Source organism: Nycticebus coucang, chromosome 20 (genome assembly GCF_027406575.1).
Source record: "Nycticebus coucang isolate mNycCou1 chromosome 20, mNycCou1.pri, whole genome shotgun sequence".
In the NCBI taxonomy this organism is placed as follows: Eukaryota; Metazoa; Chordata; class Mammalia; order Primates; family Lorisidae; genus Nycticebus; species Nycticebus coucang.
Window position 1 is genome coordinate 1,802,731 of NC_069799.1, and position 22,383 is coordinate 1,825,113.

Below are 22,383 nucleotides of genomic sequence, written 5' to 3' on the forward strand. Positions count from 1 at the left end.
TCTTATAAATTGAGGTGTATTGTGGTTGGGTGCATAAATATAAATAATAGAGATCTCATCATATTGGGTATTACCCTTAACAAATATGAAGTGACCATTCTTATCCTTCCATACTGTTGTTGTTTTAAAGCCTATTGTGTCTGCAAATAGAATTGCAACACCTGCTTTTTTCTGATTACCATTTGCCTGAAATATGGACGACCATCCTTTCACCCTGAGTCTATATTTATCTTTTAAGGTAAGATGTGAGTCTTGTATGCAGCAAATATCTGGCCTGAGTTTTTGTATCCAGTCAGCTAACCTGTGCCTCTTTAGAGGACAGTTTAAGCCTTTCACATTAATGGAGAATATTGATAAGTCTGGTAAAATTTTGAGTATCGCGTTTTTCAAAAGTCCAGTGGACATTTTTAATCCTTTCACCACTGTGGAAGTTGGAGTTTGATCAAAAGTTTCTGAGTGAGTTTACTTTTGTGGTAGAGGATTGGGCTGGTCATTAATGGAGGATAGGTCTGAGAATATCCTGAAGAGCTGGTTTGGTTATGGCAAATTTCTTCAACATATGAATGTAATTAAAGTATTTAATTTCTTCATCATAAAGGAATCTCAGTTTAGCTGGATACAGGATCTGGGGTTGAAAGTTATTTTGCTTTAGGAGATTAAAAGTCGATGACCACCCTCTTCTGGCTTGACAAGTTTCAGCAGAGAGATCTGCAGTCATTCTAATATTCTTCCCTTTGTAGGTAATGGATTTCTTTCGTCTGGCTGCTTTCAGAATTTTCTCCTTCATATTAACTTTATTGATGTTAATTATGATATGCCTGGGGGATGTCTTATTGGGATTGAGTCATGCTGGGGTTCTGAAACTGTCTGCTATCTGAAGTTCAGAATCTCTTGGCATGTCTGGAAAATTCTCTTTCATAATTTCATGGAGAAGGGCCTCTGTGCCTAGCAAGGCCCTTCATCAGTTTCAGGGATTCCAATGAGGCAGATATTAGCCTTCTTCGAATTTTCCCAGAGCTCTCTGAGAGAATGATCCGTTTTTGCTCTCCATTTCTCTTCCTCTTTGAGAGTTTGGGAGCATTCAATGGCTTTGTCTTCAATGTCAGAAATCCTTTCTTCTGCTTCCTCCAGTCTGTTACTGAGTGCTTCTACTGTATTTTTCAGGTCTTTGAGGTCTGCAAATTCTTACTTCAGTGTGTCAAAATCTTTGGTGGTTTTCTCTTTAAATGCTTTAAATTCTTGAGACAACTTTTGAATTTCTCCTCAAATTTCTAATTGCGACTTTTGAATTGCTCCTCGAATTTCTAATTCCTAATTTTCCTCCATTCTATTAATCTTGTTTGCAATCCAAATTCTGAATTCGATTTCTGACATCTCGGCCAGCTTTTTATGTATAGGATCTTCAGTTACATCTGCCGTATCTTTCCTTGGGGGCGTTGATCTATTCTGGTTATTCATATTACCAGAGTTTTTCCGCTGATTCCACCCTATGATTGTTTTACATCATTTGAGTTTTCCCCTGGAGCTTTGTCGAGGACCTGTACAGTGCTATGACCTGAGAAACTGGGGACCTGTTTGGTGTGGTGGGGCTAAGTGGTTCTGTATTGTTTTCAGCTGGTCTCTGTTCGACCCTAGTGAATCAGTTACTCTGGGTTGAAGTCTCAGCTGTGGAGAAATACCAGCAATTAATTCACCCCACCCCCCACAGGCAACAATTGGTAAAGGAAAATCAAACCTTCCTACAACCACACAGCCAGGGCACCACCTAAATAGTCCTCAGGCGATTGGCTCAGTTCTAAAGGTCGAAATCAATTGTCTCAGTCAGCACCTGTCTCAGGTGGGAGAGTTTAAAAGGTCTCTGGCACCTGGCTTACAGGGGTCTGGTGACTACTCAGATGTGGCTTGCTCCGGTGCTCCGTGGAGTCAGGAGAACCCACCCAGCAAATAGATCAGTCTGGGAAGGTTGATGCCTCCTCACCCAACTTGCACCTCTGTCACACCCAGTCACTGATAGCCCGGCAGTTACCTATAGTGAACAGATACTCCATGGGTTTGCACCTGCTCAGCTCTGCCTCTATCTCTCAGGGGGGATGTGAGGCCTGACCACCTCGGGCACTTGATGGAGGCTGGGGGGTGTTCACTCAGTTTCAGCCCCGCCCCTGATTGCTGTTACTGACAGAACAGAACAGAGCAACTTTGCAGGAATTTGTTTCTGTCCCTGCTAAATTCCCCTGCAGAAGGGAAGCTGTTTTGAGTGCCCAGAGCCTTCACTTCAGGCCCTGTCTTTGCTCCTGCAGGTTTGTATTCAGTTACCTGTCAGTTCTAGCCTCCTGTCTTTGTTTGTCTATAGGCATACGATCTCCTGAGGGTTCGGTGCGTTTTAGGCTCAGTAAAGCAGTCCTCTGTGTCAGTCCCGCCCTGGGAACTTCCCGGCTCTGCGTGTGTGTTTCTAGTCCCCGCGTTCCACCCAGGCCCGTACCGTCTCAGGCAAATGCTTTACTCACCGGGCCTGCGTTTCTGTCCCAGATCTGTTCCGTGGTGGTTGCCACCTGAGTAGATGTCTGGCCTCCTCTGGTTGGCCAGGGAGACAGGGGGTGTGGCTTCGGAATATCCGGGAATGAGTGCTATTGTTGCCAAAGACGGGGCACCGCTGTTCCGGTGTGGTTCCCTCTTAGCGACTGTCCTCTCCTCACTCCTATGCTGTACAGTCAGCCTGCAGTTTAGGCCCTGTCCATACCCCTCAAGAAATCACCCAAGGATCTGGACTCCTGGGGGACAGGCCTTCAGACCTCAGAGCAAGAGAGGAGGGGAGTGCTGGGAGCTCAGAGTTGCAGTTAGAGAATATATATAGTTTTATACAGTTTTATGCCTGGCAGGAGAATGCTGTGGCACCCTAGTAGGGGAGGTAGGTCCAGTTTTTAGAGGGTGTCTCCCGTGGAGTGTAGTGGCAGGACCTTTGAACTCTGCTTGTTTGTTTGTGGGCCACTCCAAGCCGTTCTCATGGGGGAGGGGACTTCCGTCTGCTTGGTATTGGATTTTGTACCTTTTGTTTGTATCCTTGGGGTCGCAGCTCACCTCAGGGAGGTTGATGTGCGTTCTTCAACCTTCTGTCTTGGTGCAGCTCTAATCTCCTTCTGGATGGGAGCCTCTATGGAAAGCTGGCTTCAGTCAGCCATCTTGTCTCTGCCCCTGTAAGTATTGCAAAAGGGCTAGGAGATGGGTTTTCCAATACTCAGGAATAAATGCCCTTATATACAATTTAGGTCCATGACGCTAGGAAGGCAAATAGAAAGTACACAGGGAGGAAGATGAACTGCGGCAAAGCCTTTGTCATATGATTGTGACCTTGCCGGCTCGCCGGGCGTGAGGGTGTATATGTGGCTCGCCCTCAGGGTTTCTCTATGGGAAAGTGGAGAGGAGCTCCGGAGATATTATATTTTCAAAAGAAGGATAGTATTCCCAAGCTACAGTATAGGAATCTATACTTTGGAAGAAAAAATGTGAAGAGCAAAACAACTAACTTGCTCATTTAAGAAACTATGTAATTCATTTGTCCTCTGTGGTAAATGATTACACTGTATTAACCTCTGTGTTGTTCATACAGTACTTTTCTTCTATTGGCACAATAACACAGTTGTTAAAATATATTTGCCTAGGTACTTGATAGGCCTGTCACCTCCCAGTCATCAAAACAACCTTTGGAGGTAACAGTTCAGGGGTCCTCAAACTGCGGCCTACTGCGGTGTCATTGTATTTGTTCCTGTTTTGTATTTTTATTTCAAAATAAGATATGTGCAGTGTGCATAGGAATTTGTTCATAGTTTTTCTTTTTTTAAACTATAGTCTGGCCCTCCAACCGTCTGAGGGACAGTAAACTGGTCCCCTATTTTAAAAGTTTGAGGACCCCTGGATCAGAGGTGGGTTTTTTAAAGTGCCTTGCCTGAGGTCATGCTGGAAAGTGGGGAGTTCAGATGCAAAGCAACGGCCTCCTTGGGCCAAGGCCTTTGTAGGATGTGGTTAGGAAGAAGTTACAGGTTACAGAGGCTGCATGCCCTGCTCATTTTGATACAGGGTTCTCCCATTCAAGGCTGGATAGGGCAGCCCTGTTTTTCTAGGCCAGGGCAATTTCATGAAGAGAACTCCCTGACCTTTTGCCATTAGCTGGAGGGACTACATTCTTTCATTTGTAAGTATTCTCATTAACACCAAGTCCTTGGCTATACCCCTAGTCAAAGGACCCCTGCCTTGGGTCTTTCCTTCTGCTAGTAGCTCTGGTCCTTTTTACTCCTACTGTATTTCTTTCTATTTAATAAATCTTATCTTACCACTGATCTGTGGTCTGTGAGTTCATTCTTTGAATTCCTGAGACCAAGGACCTCCTGCAGAAAGAAATTCTGGTAACAGTTTCACCTCAGCAGACAGAATAGGTCTGTGGTGCTGTACCTTGCTTCTGAATGAACATAACACCTTGAAGGAGTCTGCAGGCAGCATTTTAAGGAACAACAAATCTTACTTGCAAAGGCAAGTAAAATTAGAAGCAATATTGATCTAAAAACAAGAAGAATTGAGGCCTGGTCCTGTTGTTCCATCACCTGCCTGCTGTTTCCTGGGCTGGTCAGTTTGTTTCTGGGTGTCAGTTTCTTGAACACCATGAGACCCATCCCACCTCAGTCCTGCAGTTACTGACATTTCCACAGGATTTAGACAGTGCCTGAAAATGCCTTCTTGTCTGTTTATGTTACCAGAATTTCTCTCCTCAGTAGGTCCTTGGTCTCAGGGATTTGAGGAATGAACCCACAGACCACAGGTCAGTGGCAAGATAGGATTTTATTAGAAAGGACTAAAAAGCACCAGAGCTCCTGGCAGAGGGAAAGACCCAAGTGGGGAGTCTCTGGGTGGCCTCTTTATCTAGGGGTATTAGGTCTTGAGAATTACACTTGGCCAGGACTTGGCAAATAGAAACATGTTTTCAATGTTAATGAGTGTTATCTACAAACGGATGAATGCAGTTCCTCTAACTCAGGGCAAAAGCTCAGGGCATTCCCTTCATGATCTTGCCCAGGCCTAGGAAAACTGGGATCCGTTGCCCAGCCTTGAATGGGGGAGACCTGTATCATTTATACGTCTGCATTCCCTTAATGAGATCATCAGGTGGTTGTGGGGTAGAGAAGGCATCTATTGGTCATTGCATAGCATGGTGTCTAGTAATGGCATTCTTCTAAATCCAAATGTATGTGGACCAAAGATGTGCTCTAAGATATTTATACTTGGCTATTATGAATTGGGCTGCAGTAAACATTCTGGTGCAAATGTCTTTGTTGTAAAATAATTTTTGATCATCTGAGTATATACCTAGTAGAAGAATTGCAGGATTAATAAAATTGCAGGATGGTTAGATGCCACAAAGTAGGTGGCAATGCCTTAACCCTTGGCATGTTGTCAGGCCCGAGGGCCTCTTCCATCCTTGTCAAGGGGAGTACTAACCTTCTCTCCCTTCATACAACATGGTATCATTATTCTTAACTTTTTTTTCTTTTTTTCCTCTTTCTTTCTTTCTTTTTTTTTTTTTTTTTCGTAGAGACAGAATTTCACTGTATCGCCTTTGGTAGAGTGCCATGGCATCACACAGCTCACAGCAACCTCCAACTCTTGGGCCTAGGCTATTCTCCTGCCTCAGCCTCCCGAGGCTGGGACTACAGGCGCCCGCCACAATGCCCAGCTATTTTTTATTGCAGTTGTCATTGTTGGTTAGCTGGCCCGGGCCAGGTTCAAACCCGCCAATTTCGGTGTATGTGGCTGGCACCATAACTACTGTGCTACAGGAGCTGAGCCAATAGTTTTCTTTTATCTTGTTATGATGTGATCAGAGCATGTTTACATCCTTTCTGAACAAGATGTTATTTAAATTAATAAGAATGTAATCTGCTGCTGCTAAGGTCTATTGTTGATAGGTAAGAACCAGTTTATAGACAGACCCAATAATAATTTCTGTTTATTTACTACCTGTTTACCAATTGTGAGTACTCAGGTTATAAAAATAACATCTAAAGTGTCTAAAGTTATAGTATAATTATTTATAGCTGTTCTAAGACTTGTTTAAATGATGATCTATGCCTTGGATTCTCAGTATCAACCACTTTCAGATCTAAACCTCATTTGTATGTTAACCTGGTCAGTCTAGTTCATCTGCTCCCAGGTGGGTGAATATTCTACAGGGGCTGCTTGGATATCTCAGCTCTGGGGATCCCTGGTGGTAGGTAGGGGCACAGAGCTGAGGTGGGATGGCCCTCCAGCCTTGGGGGAGGCTCCAGCTCTCCATGAACCTAAAAACACAGTGTTACTGGCTTTCTTCTGTGCTCCTTGGATTTGAGAAGAAAGTCGTTGAATCGCTGCATTAATTACCATTGTTTATATAGGTAAGCTACTCCTTGGCCTTTCTGGTTTAAGATTTGCTATGAGTAAATGAAAAATCAATTCATTAACAAATTTTAGCAGACTTTTAAGATGTTAGGTTTTGTATTTGCACATTATATTGAAATTTCTCAATGACTGTAAACAGTCTTAGTTCTTATTTCCTTGCCACGTAGTTTGTTCAATGAAAATAAGGAACTCTTCACTGTTAAAGTCACTGTTAAAGCCAGAAGGTTATCACATTTCCCAAGGCAATTTTTTTCATGTTGTAGCTATAGAAATTGTGCATGTGACATTTTCCTTCCATCTCTAGAAGTTTATGTGGTCTCTAGATGAACTTTTTAATTAATTTCTACAAAAGGAAAAACTCAGGCCCCCAAATTCAGTTATTTTGGAGTGATGTGGTTGTGTTCTTTTGTTTTTAATGTAGTCTGTCTGTGTATATGTATCTTCATAGACCTATCCATATGTAATGACTGGATTTAATTAAAGGGAGTTCCAGATACCATAAGAGAAAGTTTAATAGTTGAATGATTTTTCAATATAGTCAAGGAAGAAGTTGGTTTGTTAGGAAGATTGTATGGCTTTTTTTTTTTTTTTTTTAATGAGCCATTTTTGGTGGCTTGAACAAGAAGAAAACCATATTCTACCATATTCTTGGGGTGTAGCCTTTAAATCTTAATTTGTCATGAGTGTCATTAAAAAAAATCAAGAGGAACCTAGTTGTAAAAGTTTGGGAAGAGAAATTTATGTTTTAATTAAGGAAGAATTACAGTAATGTCAGGACATTTTCAAACACAAACAGCTGAGCAGAGATAGTATACTAAACTCACTGACTGGGAAAACAGTGTCTCAGGAAACAATAACTTTTTCATACCACCATTGTGAATGAGATTTTATTTTGCTAAGCTTTAATCTCCTGAATGCCTGTATGCGGCTTACTCTGGAAATGGGAGGAAGCTTGGTGTTCTAAGGCAAATCTGAATTTGGAAGCCATCCTGTCCTTTGAAATGTTTTGATGACAGTGACAAAAGAAAGGGGGAAATAAGCATGTTAAAGTCATCTGGCTACTCCTGAAGTCAAGGCCTTGAAAAAAAGATTTTCTAGCTGTAAATCACATACTTGTCCTGCGTTCTTCAATGCATTTTACACAAATGACTTTAACAGTTTTAGGGATCATGTCTGGGGTTAAGAGACTGTTTTAAGAGACATTTAGTGATTAAGAAGCAATATTTTATTGAGCTGCTAGCACTTCTGTTCACACTCTGTACTGTGAAACATTCTATTTTTACCTAATGAGAAAAGATTACCCCTTAAGTCATTATTGTTCAAAGTGTGTACTCATTGATTTTATGTGTTATGGAGATATGTACTATGAAAAAACTTAAAGTAACATAAAAGGAGAACAACAACAAAAAGCTAAGAACAAAACTGTAAAAATTTTTATAAAGAATAATTATGTTTGGTAACATTTTGATGAGGGATTATTATACCACGCATTGGTCTAAGTACTTTTACATATATTACCAAATTTAACCTTTAAAAATGGACACCCCCACCCCCAGTCTGCTGCACAGAGCCAGGCTCTACCTCTAGGCCTCACAGATGGTGCTCAGGGTGAGGCTAAAATCTTTGTCCATGATTTCTCTGTGAGTGTGTCAATTCAAATGAGAGTATTAGGTAAATGCCCCCACTGTCTTGATGGCTGTGACAAAAATGCATAGCTGACAAGAAAGGCAGATATGGAAACCAGTGGCTTGTGGATCTATTAATTTAAATTATATGTAAAAATAAAATTGGGTCAATCATTTTAATGCTGTTCTCTTTTTTTGTTTTAAGTTATTGCCAATAGATTAGCACACAAGAGACTGCTATGGTTGTGAGACGATCAGACAGTTCAGTGACTTGGTTACTGTCCATGAAGCTGCAGTGAACTTGGCTCATTTGGGATGCTGCGTGAATGTTATATGTCTTTTCTGCCCTGCTCCCATTGTTTTTGTCCTACACTTGCAGACCTTGTTCACAGGCATGCCAGGGTCCCCCTCCCTCTTCCTACCACAGGTCTCCTGTGAAGTAGCCACAGCACATCAGGACATGCAGTGAAAGGTGCATTGTGTTCACATGCAAATGCAGCGCTGGGTGGCAGAGTCTGTCTTCTTCTGCCAAAGGAAGTGTTTTATTTCTTTTGCTTTTTGTTCCAGCTGAGCAATTTTCATTGCTGGCAGCACAGCACACTTTTTTAGGAGAAAGCAAATAAACAACATAGATGCTTGGAGCCAGGAAGTCGCATCTCACACTACAAACCCCTAGTTTGGATTGACAGGTGGGAGGTGGGTTGCTGAAAGGACACCAAAACTAGTGACTGTAAGGTTCTTGCACTTCCAGGGAAACCGTTTAATCTGAGATCTTTGGGAGGGTGTCAGAAGTTGATTTTGATATTATGACAGTTTTTTTTTGTAATTAAATATTAGCTCCAAATTATGTCTCAGGTACTTAGTGCTAACCTTACAACTCATTGTTTGTCTTAGACATGTAATGAACATTCATTGAACTTAATGTTTTAAAATTAACTTCTTATTAACTTATGCTTTACTTTGAAATAATCCAGGTAAATTTGACAAGCGTATTCCTTCTTTAAAAATACCTGTTTTTTTCCCGTCTACCTTACAAAAGACAAAATAAATCTAAATAGAGTACTTTAAAGGTTTCTTCTATTTCAAATTAATGACATGGTACAGTAATGTATTGGAAAAATAATATAATTGAAAATTATAAACCCCAAATCTATAGCAACATTTTAAACCAGAATAAACAGTTCAAATTTGATTTGTTTAAACATTTATTAATAATACAGTCTTTTAAAGGTAACAACTAAAAAAATAAAAGAAACCTGTTTGCCCTTTTAAACTATTTTTTTTTAATTAAATCATAGCTGTGTACATTAATGCAATCATGGGGCACCATGCACTGGTTTTATACACAATTTGAAATATTTTCATCTAACTGGTTAACTTAGCCTTCCTGGAATTTTCTTAGTTATTGTATTAAGGCATTTATATTCTACATTTAGTAAGTTTCACATGTACCTTTATAAGATGCACCGTAGGTGTGGTTCCACCAATTACACTCCCTCCACCAATCCTCCCCCCTCCCCTCCCCTCCCTCTCCCCCTTCCCCCTATTCTTAGGTTATAATTGGGTTATAGCTTTCATATGAAAGCTATAAATTAGTTTCATAGTAGGGCTGAGTACATTGGGTACTTTTTTTTCCATTCTTGAGATACTTTATTAAGAAGAATATGTTCCAGCTCCATCCATGTAAACATGAAAGAGGTAAAGTCTCCATCTTTCTTTAGGGTTGCATAATATTCCATGGTGTACATATGCCACAATTTATTAATCTATTCGTGGATCGATGGGCACTTGGGCTTCTTCCATGACTTAGCAATTATGAATTGGGCTGCAATAAATATTCTAGTACAAATATCTTTGTTATAATGTGATTTTTGGTCTTCTGGATATATACCTAGTAGAGGAATTGTAGGATCGAATGGCAGGTCTATTTTTAGATCTCTAAGTGTTCTCCAAACATCTTTCCAAAAGGAACATAATAGTTTGCATTCCCACCAGCAGTGTAGAAGTGTTCCCTTTTCTCCACATCCACGCCAACATCTCTGGTTTGGGATTTTGTGATATGGGCTGATCTTACTAGAATTAGATGATATCTCAAAGTAGTTTTGATTTGCATTTCTTTGATGATTAAGGATGATGAACATTTTTTCATACGTGTGTAGGACATGCGTCTGTCTTCAGAGAAGTTTCTCTTCAAGTCCCTTGCCCATCCTGAGATGGGATCACTTGTTCTTTTCTTGCTAATACATGCCCTTTTAAACTACTCTTAACTGAACAGCCTTGGTTTCTAGAACTTGAAGCTTGGGAATCATTAAATATTTATAAAGATGTTTTAATTGGGAATTTTTTTGCTTGTTTATTTTTTGTTGGTTTTCCTCAGGTTGTACAGCTGGAGAATTCCTTTTCATGGCTTCAGGTTCAGATTTAAGGCAATATATACCAATTCTTAAAGAGAAAATCATCAAACTGGTGAATTACCTTCAGTTTTGATATTATGTATGAAATATTAATGATTATTTTGAATGATGTATGTTTCCTCGACTTTTAATATCTTACTCTTATCTCTTCTAGGACCTGCTGAAGTGCCCATGATGTCACCCAATGGGTCCATCCCTCCCATACATGTGCCTCCAGGTTACATCTCCCAGGTAAGCCACTGGATGGCCTTCTCCACTCACTACAGACATGATCCGTATTTCAACAGAATATACGTTGGAGTTTCAGAAGCTTATTCCGGAGTTAATTTTGTTAAAATAATGTGAGAGTTGCTGTCACTTTTGTGGCATCACATAGCACTTCCTATGTCTTGCCACTTGACACTCCAGAGGTCAGAGAAGGGGAAGCACAGAAGGTGCCAGTCTGTCCTCTGCCACGCCAGGCTTCCTACGTGATCATGGGTTGTGACTCCTTCATGGTATCTCCTGCTTTCGAGATTTCCTTCCATCTATACCAGTGGTCTCCAGTCTTTTTGGCACCAGGGACCAGTTTCATGGAGGATGGTTTTTCCATGGACCAGGAATTGGGGGGTTGGGAGGATGTTTTAGAATGATTCAAGCACATTGTATTTGTTGTGCATTTTATTTCTATTGTTATTACATTGCAACATATGTGCGTGATGAAATAATTACTAACTCACCATAATGCAGAATCAGTCAGAGCCCAGCGCTTCTTTTCCTTCAGTAGATGGTCCCAGTGCTGGCATCACTTCCTCAGCTCCACCTCAGACCATTAGGCATTAGATTCTCATGGGAGCCACAACCTGGATCCCTCAGGTGCAGTTTACAGCAGGGCTCCCGCTCCCATGAGAATTGAATGCCCACCTTAATTAGTCAAAATATCAAAGGCAGTATTATTTACATAAATAGGGCCTGACCTCCTTTACAGGAGTCCATTTCTCCATTATGTGGTAAACCGGGACTTGGTGAGTTCCTATCTTAAGTACAGCATGAAAGCTTGACTATTTATACCTGTGTACTTAATGTTTCTCTGAACTTTGAATAAACTGATGATAGTAGCAATTTCAGAGGTGTATTCAAAAGGTAAAAAGTTTTAAAGGATGAAGTTATATTCCTGTACTTCAGTGAGATAGAAAATTTTTCAAGTGCCTGGAGTATAGAGTGTCCCAAAAGTTACCCATAAAGTCAGCATATACAGGCAAAATAGGAGATTGTACTTAGGTGTACCTTTCTTTACAGAATATTTATTACAATATTTTACAAAGAGGTGGCCAACACGCAGAGAATATTTGGTAAAATTTTGTAATGAATACTTTATAAGGAAAGGCACAACTAGCTACAATTTCCTGTTTTCTCTATGTATGGTGCCTTTATGGGCAACTTTGGGACACCCTGTGTAGTGGACGTCTCTGTATGTCTGGCTCTGTCCTAGCTGACAGTATGCAGCTCTCTGTTTTTCTTGCATGCCCACTTTCCACATGTCCACAACAATCCCTTCCTCTCTCCCTCCTCTCCCTCCCTCCTTCCTTCCTTCCTTCCTTTCTTTTTTTATTTTGGATAGAGTTTTACTATGTCATCCTTGGTAGAGTGCTGTAGCATCACAGTTCACAGCAATCTAAACTCTTGGGCTTAAGTGATTCTCTTTCCTCAGCCTCCTGAGTAGCTGGAACTGCAGGCATCCACCACAACGCTTGGCTATTTTTTGGTTTTGGTTATCATTATTGTTTAGCAGGCCTGGGCCTGTTTGAACCCGCCAGCCTTGGTATATGTGGCTGGCACCCTTCTCACTGAGCTACAGACACTGAGCCCAACTGTTCCTTTCTTTTTGCCTTCCTTTTCTTTGTTCTTTTTTTTTCTTTCTTTTCCTCATTATAAGAGATAAGAGTGTAATATACTCATTGGGGGGGAAAAACTTAGAAAAATATAGAAAGCAATTTATATATAATCGTGATACTCAGAGATGATAATTACTGTGCTAATTTTTTTTGGATAACATCCTTTTAGATTTCTTTTTCTTCTATTCCTTCTGTTTTTCTGCTTCTGCTTTTAATGTGGCTTAAAAGGTTTATAATTTTGGGCAGCACCCCTAGTTCAGTGTGTAGGGTGCTGGCCACATACACTGAGGATGGCAGGTTCTAATTGGCCCAGGCCAGCTAAAACAACAATGGCAACTACAACCAAAAAATAGCCAGGTGTTGTGGCAGGCACCTGTAGTCCAAGCTACTTGGGAGGCTGAGGCAAGAGAATCACTTGAGCACAGGAGTTTGAGGTTGCTGCTTTAGCAAACTATCTGGCAATTCCTCACATGGTTTAAGTATAGTTACCATGGGACCTGGCAGTTATATTTCCAGGTGTATACTCAAGGGCAATGAAAACATAACCACACGAAAACTTGTACATGAATGTTCATAGCAGCATCACTCATAACAGCTCCAAAGTGGGAACAACCCAAATATCCCTCAGCTTATGAACTGATAAATAGAACGTAGTATATCCATATCGTTGAACATTCAACTATATAGTATACTATGGATACTATACAGTATACAAGCTGTACTCTGTATACTATGGATATACAGAGGATTGAAGTGCTGACATGCTAAAATGTGGACAAACCTTTACATGTTGAGCCAAAGTCAGACATAGTGGTCGTGCAAAGGTCATCTCACTCCTCTAAAAGTCCACAGCAGGCAAATGCACAGAGACCCACCCAGACCCGTGGCTGCGGGGACCGGAAGAGAGATGGGCAGCAATGTGCTGCTGGTGGGCCTGGTGCTTTTGCAGGGTGGGGAACATGTTCTGCAGGCAGCTGCTGGCAGTGGTCACTTGAGTCTGTGAATATACTAAAAGCTACTAAATTGGACATTTTATAAGGATGGATTTGATGGTATATAAACTATGTCCCAAAGCTATTACAAAAAGAGTGGGGAGAGGAAGACAGTAACATGTCCCCAGTTAAGAATCAGCAAATAGCAGGGCAGTTGGAAATGGCCTGCCTACCCTGGGGCTGTTGGTGGTGGTGACAGTGATAGTGGCTGCTGTGTAGGCAGCTGTGCCCTGGCATGTGGCTTATATCTCCAGTTTCCACCATCATGTTTTTACATATGAGGAAGCTAAGAGCCCAACTAGAGCTAGGATTGCAACCCAGGCATTTCTGTTTACACTGACCTTTCTCACTATGGTAGAATCCTGAAGTCATTGGCAGAGCCTGTCCTGGTGGGTGTGTTGCTTTCTGGCAGTGTGAGTATAGATGTGAGTATGGATGTGTGCTGTGTCTTCTTTTATCCATCTCCAGTTTTAAAACACCAGCTATTCGTGGGTGAGATGACCTGTTTCTGTAAGAAAATTGAAGAGGGAGGTGAGTGAACAATTAAAGACATTGCATTAGTAACACTAAACTGAGTGGATGGAGAAATTCTTGATTATAGCAGATTTGTTGTATAATAAATAGCTGAAAATCCTTTGAAGACAAATTAGTAAAGTTGGTAAAATAAATCTGACAAAATAGAGATGTTGGTAATGAGCAGATAATCTCATAGTAAGACAAATCCCTGGAGTGTAATAGACAGCTGTGCAGGCACACAGAAAATAAAAGCGAGGAGAGTCTGTCTGTGGAGAGGATGCTTAGCACCGGGTCCTCACCTCCATCCTGCATCTGCTAGTGGAAGTTGAGTTGCAGCTGAGGGACAGCAGGTGGTGTAGTTGGGGAGAACATGCACATTACCTGGAAGCCTTCAGATCCCACTTTGGCTGCTTTCTGTGTGTAATAACTTTTATGAATTCTGTTACCACATGTGGGACTGCCTATGCGATATGACAGAGGGAAGAATTAAAAATGTTATGTGAGGTATGGGCATTTGATAAGTGGTAGCCATTATAACAAAAAAGACTGTGTTAACAACTGTTGCAATGAATGTTTGACAGGGCTTGTGTTCCTAAATACCTACTGAAATCACATGGTATGAAGCAAGTTTTTCTTCCCATTATATACTGGGTTATAATTATATTATATTCCTCTTCCTTCATTTTTTATAACTTCACTATTAACTTTCTAAATGATATAAAATCATTTATAAATATTATATTAATATATAAAAATATCTTAAGTAGGTGTCTAAGAAATTTTTATTTTCCATGCTTCCTTAGTAATCCATGATATATTTTATAAATATTGTAGGAAAAACTTCATATTGACCCAAAGATTAAGAAAGCACATGAAAAGAAGTTAATGTTCTGTCATTTGATTTACCACTGTTTTTCCACATTAACTGTTGTGATCCCCAAACTTTGGACAATAGTCAAAGTATTTTTGTTACCTGGAGAGTCGTCCTTCAGTTCCCACCTTGCCTCACTCCATTGTTTTAGGAATTAGTTAAAGGGTCAGTACCTGTTGAAGTTATATATATTCCATTTCTCTTGGCTAAGGACAGACATGAAATATACTGAAAAGAGCATTTAAATTTGGTTTGGTTGGCCGTTCTTCAATGGGGACTATTTGAAAAGTTGGCCAGAAAGCATAAGCCTCTGTGGAGAAATAATGGGGTCTGTTTGGTGAAAGCTGTGGAGTACTTCTCCCTGTTCTGCAGAGCCAAGGCAGTGGAGCTATAGACATCGGCCTCAGCTGCTCCCTTTGGTGATTACAACCTGGGATGAAGCAGCTGCTTTGTCTCACCTCTATGTCATTGTGACACATTGTGACGGTGCTGAACACACAGAGCTCCAGGTATCGCCCTGTCATGCTGAGACTCAGACCCACTTGGCAAAGAAAGCTGGATTCTTTTTGAAGATTACAAGCCTTTGGAGGAATTGAGTTTTCTATAGGAAGTTAGGAAAGGGTTTAGCAATGTATGTATGTGAGGTGGGAGGAGAGTGGAAGAGTATGTATGTACATACAGAGTATGTATGTGAGGTGGGAGGAGTTGTGTGGAAAAGACCATGGTCCTTAGGTATTGTTTAGTTTCCCTTATCAGTGGATTTGCAGCAATTTTATTTTTCTTTTTATGGCTTATTTTGTCAGAAGAGTGGTTACAGATAGGGTTGGCAATGCTAAATTAAAGCACTATACCAAGATGTCCCTTCCCACAAAGTGCTGTGCAGGTTTCCTCTTCCTGAGCCTTTCCCCACTCTGCGCTTTCTCTTTGATTTCTTTCCTTAGTCTCTGACCCTGGCACTGCGACATCATAGGGCACGTGATCAGTGGGTGGGCTCCACATTCAAGTTCTGTGGCCTATTTATTTGAGTGTACCACTTGCTCGTTTCTTAATGTTTATTGTCTGTCTTCTTTTGGCGTTTCTTCCACACGGGGCAGGGCCTTGGGGTGCCCTTGCATCAGTGGATCTCCATCCTCTTGGAAGGTGCCCAGCATATGATAGGCATTTAGAGTTTGGCTTGTTGGAGCTATTTTTATATTGTGAAGGGAACAGGGAAAAGGAAAGTGTTTGAGGGTCTCTGAGGTTCTTTTCTAATCTAAAATTAAGTGATTATCCTTTGGTGCTCATAAGCTTACTTAAAAAGATGTTCAAGTGAGAATATAAATAAGTCTCCAAAAGCAGTCGTTAGCAAAGCAGTGGCACACTGACTGGTGCTTAGCATTGCACTGACTAGGACGCTATTCTTCACTTATAGACAAAAACAAGAGTTGGTTTTCATGATGGTATCGAGACATATCCAGGAATGACTTCTGAATTATTATTGTTAAGTCATGCCCATTACACTGAATTTGATTTTATTACATAATTATCATCTATCTTTCTAAATTAGTAACCCATATTTGTTATGTGTAATAACTGTTTAAAACCTTTTCCTGACCTATTGGGTGACAAAACTTCATAAAAGTCAGATGAATTTTATATTTCTTATGTTTTTTGAAAGATGCAGGGACTTAGACTCCTAATATGGTCCTTTTGATCTGTAATAAGGTATTACCTGACTTCTGTCAGAATGGATGTGTAATTCTTTCTCCTGCCAAGGAATCCACTGGCAGATTGGGGAAACTTTTTTGGAAGTAAAATACAAAATTCGTAAGATACAAAGGAGAGCAATTATTTTGAAAGACAACTGTAAAACATTTTTTTAAAAGCGACACAGTAACTTTTGTGCTGTTGTACTGGCACATTAAATAGCTTCTAGCAGCATGTCTGATAATGATAGTGATTCTCAGTTGGTGGTGATCATAAATCTTAGTATTTCTATGACACTGTAATGTAGTGTGGAAATATCACGTTTTATTAGTAACGAAGTCAAAGGTATTGTTAATACAACTTTGGTTAGCTGCCTATAGTCATAATTGGAGGGAAAACAATTTCAGTTAGAAGGTGGTGAAAATGTAATGGTGTCTGAGTTCGTGGTCCCCTGAATTCTATTTTGTCCTGGGGCCTGAGAGTCCATAAGACCTGGGTTAGGCCCATGAATCTAGCGTAGTGGCCCCTTTATTGAGTAGTAATGGTATATTTGAAACTTGGGACCATGGCTGTCTCTGTTACTGCGAATGGCACACTCTCATTTCTTGATTTCTTGATGCCTTATAATTTGAGTGGGGTAGTACAGTAGTAGAAAGAGCATGATATTAAGAGGATCCAGATGTGTATAGGTGTTAGTGGAATAACCAAGAACAAATATACTAACCTCAGTCTTTGCCTCTGTTTATTGAAGGCATAGCTGTGTTCTTCCCTGGGAGGTTATCCTGGCTCTCATACAGGAGTGAGTGATAAATGTCTTGAATGATAACGTTTTCTGTGTAAATGTAAGAAGTTATTTTATGTTGAAGAAAATGCTGGTTGCCTATTGGGAAGCTATAAGCTCTGTTCTGTGTATTGGCATCACTAGAACACTCTGCTGATATTTTTGTGGTGCTGAGTGTGCTTAAGAAGTTGGCCTGAGAAGACATAAGCACCGTCTCTCCAGCGCTGACTTGAGGCCAGGTGCTGCAGACCCCTGCCACTTAACGCACTTTGCTCATGCACAGAAGCAGCCCACATGAAACCACCAACACGCTCTGTGCCTTCAAACAGCATTTCCATTTAATCTGAAACAATTATTTAGTTCATTTATTATCTATGAAAACCTTTGGACATAATGTTCCGCACTTGTCCAGTGCTGTCATGTGCCCTGTGTTTTGGGGAAGGATCAGGTTTGAATTTTGATCTTCAATTTGGGTCTTTTGGAGTTTAGGTTGGTGCTATGCCATAAACAGTGGCAGAAGTGCACAGTGTTTCTTGTCAGAGCATGTGGGCATGGGTCTTGTCACTACCTAGCTGACCTAAGGGTCTGTTATTTAATTATACCTGAGAACTCCCCACCTAGAATTCAGGATGTATGTTAGATTGCAGTTGTTATGTTAACTGGGGTGTGTCATCTGGATGTGACCATCACCCCTTAGTCTGTGCTTTACCTGTCACCTAGAAGTCTTCTGAGTTATTATAATGAGTCAAGTTTTGTGCTAAACATTTGTAAACTATTAAGAGATGTATAAATTGTAGGAGTTGTTATTGTCACCTTTGGTTGTTAATCACATTAATCAATTTGGTATTTGACCTTTAGCATCAGCACCTGGTCCTGTCTTTCTCATGGCCCCTCCTTTGAAAAGAGGCCTCTTGGCTCTCTGTGGTGTCCTGAGAAGCTCAGCCCTCTGATGGGGAAGGTGGGGGGTCCTCTAGCAGTACAGCTGGGATGTGGCAAGATGGGCCATGGACAGCTAACTGGGGTCCACCCTGAGGTGGGACCTTACCATGCTGGGGTTGCAGTTCTTATGATGTGTGTCTTCACCTTGCTGGACCCCCTCCTTACCTTAGATGTGATTGCATTGTCCGCCAGCTGCAGCATTACATCATGCACTGCAGTGATTGGAGCACAGACAGCTCAGAGAAAGCATTTGTCTTCCCCCTCCTTCCTCCCCAGCCCTCAGTGCTCATAGATGACTAGAAAGAAAGTGGTTCCTACTAAGACCACGTGTTATTTGTAAGGTAATAAAAGTTGACTTCATTCATATATGGCCCAGTTGTGCTCCTTTTGCCAGAGTAAAGACTTATGTATGTGTAAGTAGAAACTTACCTTTTTTCTGAGTTCATAAAAGTGTTCGTATGCATAACACCAACAGTAGGGTTGCCATTTATAGGGCTATCTCCTTATGCTGATCACCTTGGAATAAGACTTTCTGTGAGATACGGTCCTGAAGCACAGAGACAGGTGCTGTGTCGGCGCCTCTGCTGTGATCCTCCTGCCCCGCAGCTCTGGCTTCCTTACGATGTTTGGATCTAATCATTCTCCCCTCAGTCTCTGTCCTACCTGTTACCTGGAGTTGGGATGTGGGTTGAAAATTAAGTACCAATGTTAAATTTAAGATGTTTAGATATAAATGAGTGTGCATGTAAGAAGTTTGGAGACTTTCTGTTTTCATTAATCAAATTATTACCTAAAACCTTAGGTTAGATGCATCATAAAGCAGATGAAATTGGGTCCTTGGACTTAACTACAGTCAAGAGCTGTTTGAGAAGAGCAAGTGTAATTTCCAAAGAACCCTGTTTTCTTGATTTAGGAGTGGATATCTATTACCTAGCTCTAACTACTCTGTAGGATAAACCTTTGTTACTATGTAAAGGGCATTTAGAAACCCAGAAATATTACCAGTCATTTATTTTCCCATTTGGATACAAAACTAACCATCTTCTATGGCACAAGTAGTTGGTTCTCATGGTGTGAATGGTAACGAAGCATTGCAAGGATCAAATATTATTTCATTAGCATTAACTATTTATACATGTAACGAGAAATGAGGTTAAAAATAATGTTTGGTGTTTTCAAGCACAGTTTTAATCATTAAATTTGAAAAGACTTAGAAGTAAATCAGGAGATCAGGGTAATATTTTCAATTCTGCCACCACTTATAAAATTTTTAAAATTATTATGGGTATATAATAGCTGTACATACTTATAGGATCTGGCACCATTTTTAAATCAAGTAATTTAAACTTCATTTATAAAAATAAAAAGTTTGACCACTTGCTTCTATTACTCTTTTGTTACTTCTTGAACTTCTTCTAATTTTTATTTTCTTCTTTTGGTACTGGGGGGATGGTGACCATAGTCCATCTGCTGCAGCAGCCTCCATTTGCTAGGGAGGCCCAGCTTCCTGCCTCGATCCTGCGTGGAGAACAGCCTGCTTTGCTCTTGTGTGCTGTTTATGTGCAGAACACACGTGCGGGGACAGAGAGTGCTTTCCTGCTTGGTAATGAATAGAGTCGCTCAGCTTCACTTAGGATTAAATACATTGAAGATGTATAATCTGAACTATGGTATTTAAAACAAGAGGGTCAGGAATGGCAAAAATTAACTGGATCAGTGGTTCTCAACCTTCCTAATGTCACAATGTATTTTCATGGTTAAAAAGGGGTCATGACCCATAGGTTGAGAACTGCTGGTGTAGATGATCTGAAACTTTAGACTAGGATGTCAGCTGTTTACCAGAGTTGTGGAGAAACATTTTGATAATGAATGTATTTATATCCTCGGCTGATGTCATATCTAAGCAGATAAACGTTATTCTTTTGGGGTTGGGAGGGCTTTTTAATTCGTTTGTTCATTTAACCAACACTTACTGAGAGGCTTCTGCATGCCAGTGGCAGTTGGGGGCTTGTGGCTGGATGGAAGATGGCCCTGCGCCTGCTGTGGCTGTGAGCACTGTTATCTGGCGGGAGGACTCTAGGCTGAGTGTCCCCCACAGCTGTTTTGCATTGACTGGGCGTTTTCTTCTCTTTGCTCACTGCTCGCCTGCTCAGTTTTACCTAAGACTTCTTAGCTTTTGGAACAGCCTAGGAGTCCACTTCAGACATGTTTGCAGCAGTTAGAAGTTCAGCTAGAGCTGGTTTCACAGGCTTGCTGGGCCCCAGTTCTCTGTGTCCAGGCAGCTCACTGGTGTTCCGTGCTGCCGGCTGCCAGTTACAACTCGCTACACACAGGTGTGTGTTAACGTGGGCCCACGTGCAGGGACCGAGCTGCCGCCTCTTGGATTGTCTCTGTCTTCATTTTTCTTTTGCTTTCTTCCTTTTAAGCTTCTTGTGTGATTCTTGTGGTTTGTAGCCCAGTAGGAGTAGAAAGGGAAGAGTTTCAGTCACTGAGGAATTTATCAAAATTCTTTTGGAGCATTTCAGTTCAGTAAAGGGAACTACCTTCTTGCTCTCTTAGGTAAGAGAAAAAGCACTCAAGACAATAAGTACATTTAAGAGATCCATTTTAGTTCTTGAACCCAAAATTGACACCCCTGCTCTAGCTTCATGTCCTGGGTGATTAGCTTGACTTTCCTGAGCTCCCTTCCTCTTCTTTCTAAAGTGGGGTAACTGTGACCAGATATGTCTCACAAGACTGTGGGGAGGACTTGCTGAGGGCTAGCTGGGTAACTGGTGTGCGGGGCTTTGCCATTGTTGTGTACCAGGTGCTATTGCAGGAGCCTCTTGCCCTTGGAAGGCATAGCAGCAGGTACTCAGTGGCTCAGTAACGGTCGGTGGTGTCTTGAATTCTTTCCACATCTCTTAGTAACTCAGGTCCCTAATGCTCAACAGTGGGGGCTATTTACAGATTCTCAGCATGTAGCTTCTGTATAATTCTTTACATAATGAAAACTTTTGGTATACTGACTGGTATGAAAATCTTGATTCTGCCACTTAATTAGTTGTAATTTTAATCATGCTATGCCTTGGTTTTCTCCAAGTATAGCAGAGATGCTTATATCTGGTTCTCAAGAGGTTAGAGAAGTCAAATGAGATAACTCATGTCAAGCAGCTGACAGCCACAGGCCTGTCTGTGCCACCTTCTTCCTGGTGAACACTCCTTCTTCCTATAGTCTCCAGGTCATTTCATTTTGTTTTGGTGGTTTTCTTGGTCATACTTATGTGAGACAGACAAACTCACCCTGTGTGACACTCTATGCCTTGTCCTCCAGCCTCTTGTCCTTGCTTCTAGGTCACAGGATAGCAAGAATGTTAGGTACATGGAAGATTTCAATAAATATGTGCTGAACTGGATAAAAAGACACAGTAAGGAACCGAGCTAACTGCTGTTGCCATCAGGCTTCCATCGTTAGCCCGAGGAAGATGTCTGAGTGATCACAGAAGATCACAGATCACTTTTCTACAGAGTGTGTTTGTTTGTGTGTGTGTGTGTGTGTTTGAAAGCAGGCTTGTAGAACATAAGGTAGAAGAAAATTGAATTTGGTTTTCATGCTCTGAGACTGTTAAGTTGGGCTTATTAGTTTGCTGGTACTGCCATAACAAAGTATGCAGGACTGGGTAGTTTAAACAATAGAAGTTTATCTTTTCAAAGTTCTGGAGGCTAGAGGTTCAAGATCAAGGTATCAGTGGGGTTGGCTGGCTTCTTCTAAGGCAGTGGTTCTCAACCTGTGGGTTGCAACCTCTTTGAGGGTCGAACAACCCTTTCACAGAGGTCACCTAAGACCATCGGAAAACACATATTTCTGATGGTCTTAGGAACTAAGACACCCCTCCACTATCCATCTCTAGGTGGGGTCCGCCCACATGCAGATACGCCCACATACAGTGCCCGGCATGATGACATCATCGTGCCAACCTCATCACATACACCCTGTACAAATACAGGTTTATGTGACAGGGTTGGCACCATACTGTACTTAAGTGGACCAGTCACACCTGTAGAGAGCATCTGCTGTGTTGAAAGCAGCTACTCTGTTAAAAGCAGCTGTGTAGGAAGCAGCAGTATTGGAGGTAAAATGACACTTCATGAATTATAGTTACTGGGTAGATGTAAAATCATGTACTGTAAAATCATCAACTACTGCAAAAATAAAATAAAATATATATACATCTGTACCATGGGAACTTAATCTGGATGCTGATTGGTCTTTGTATATTCAGCTG

At 41.0% G+C, this 22,383-nt stretch overlaps 1 protein-coding gene and 1 non-coding gene across 5 annotated transcripts in view; one reads left to right on the top strand and one right to left on the bottom strand.

Annotated features, from left to right (window-relative positions):
- The window catches only part of FNDC3B (fibronectin type III domain containing 3B), a 369,147-nt gene that overhangs the window by 192,678 nt on the left and 154,086 nt on the right, over positions 1-22,383 (top strand). For all 4 annotated transcript variants that reach the window (XM_053573184.1, XM_053573186.1, XM_053573185.1 and 1 more), the window contains one exon: positions 10,614-10,690. In XM_053573184.1, the coding sequence (XP_053429159.1) occupies positions 10,614-10,690 (77 nt within the window). The remainder of the gene's footprint in view (positions 1-10,613; positions 10,691-22,383) is intronic.
- LOC128573240 (U6atac minor spliceosomal RNA) lies at positions 5,381-5,506 on the bottom strand. The gene has a single exon (XR_008376394.1). It is a non-coding gene; the product is annotated as a U6atac minor spliceosomal RNA (small nuclear RNA).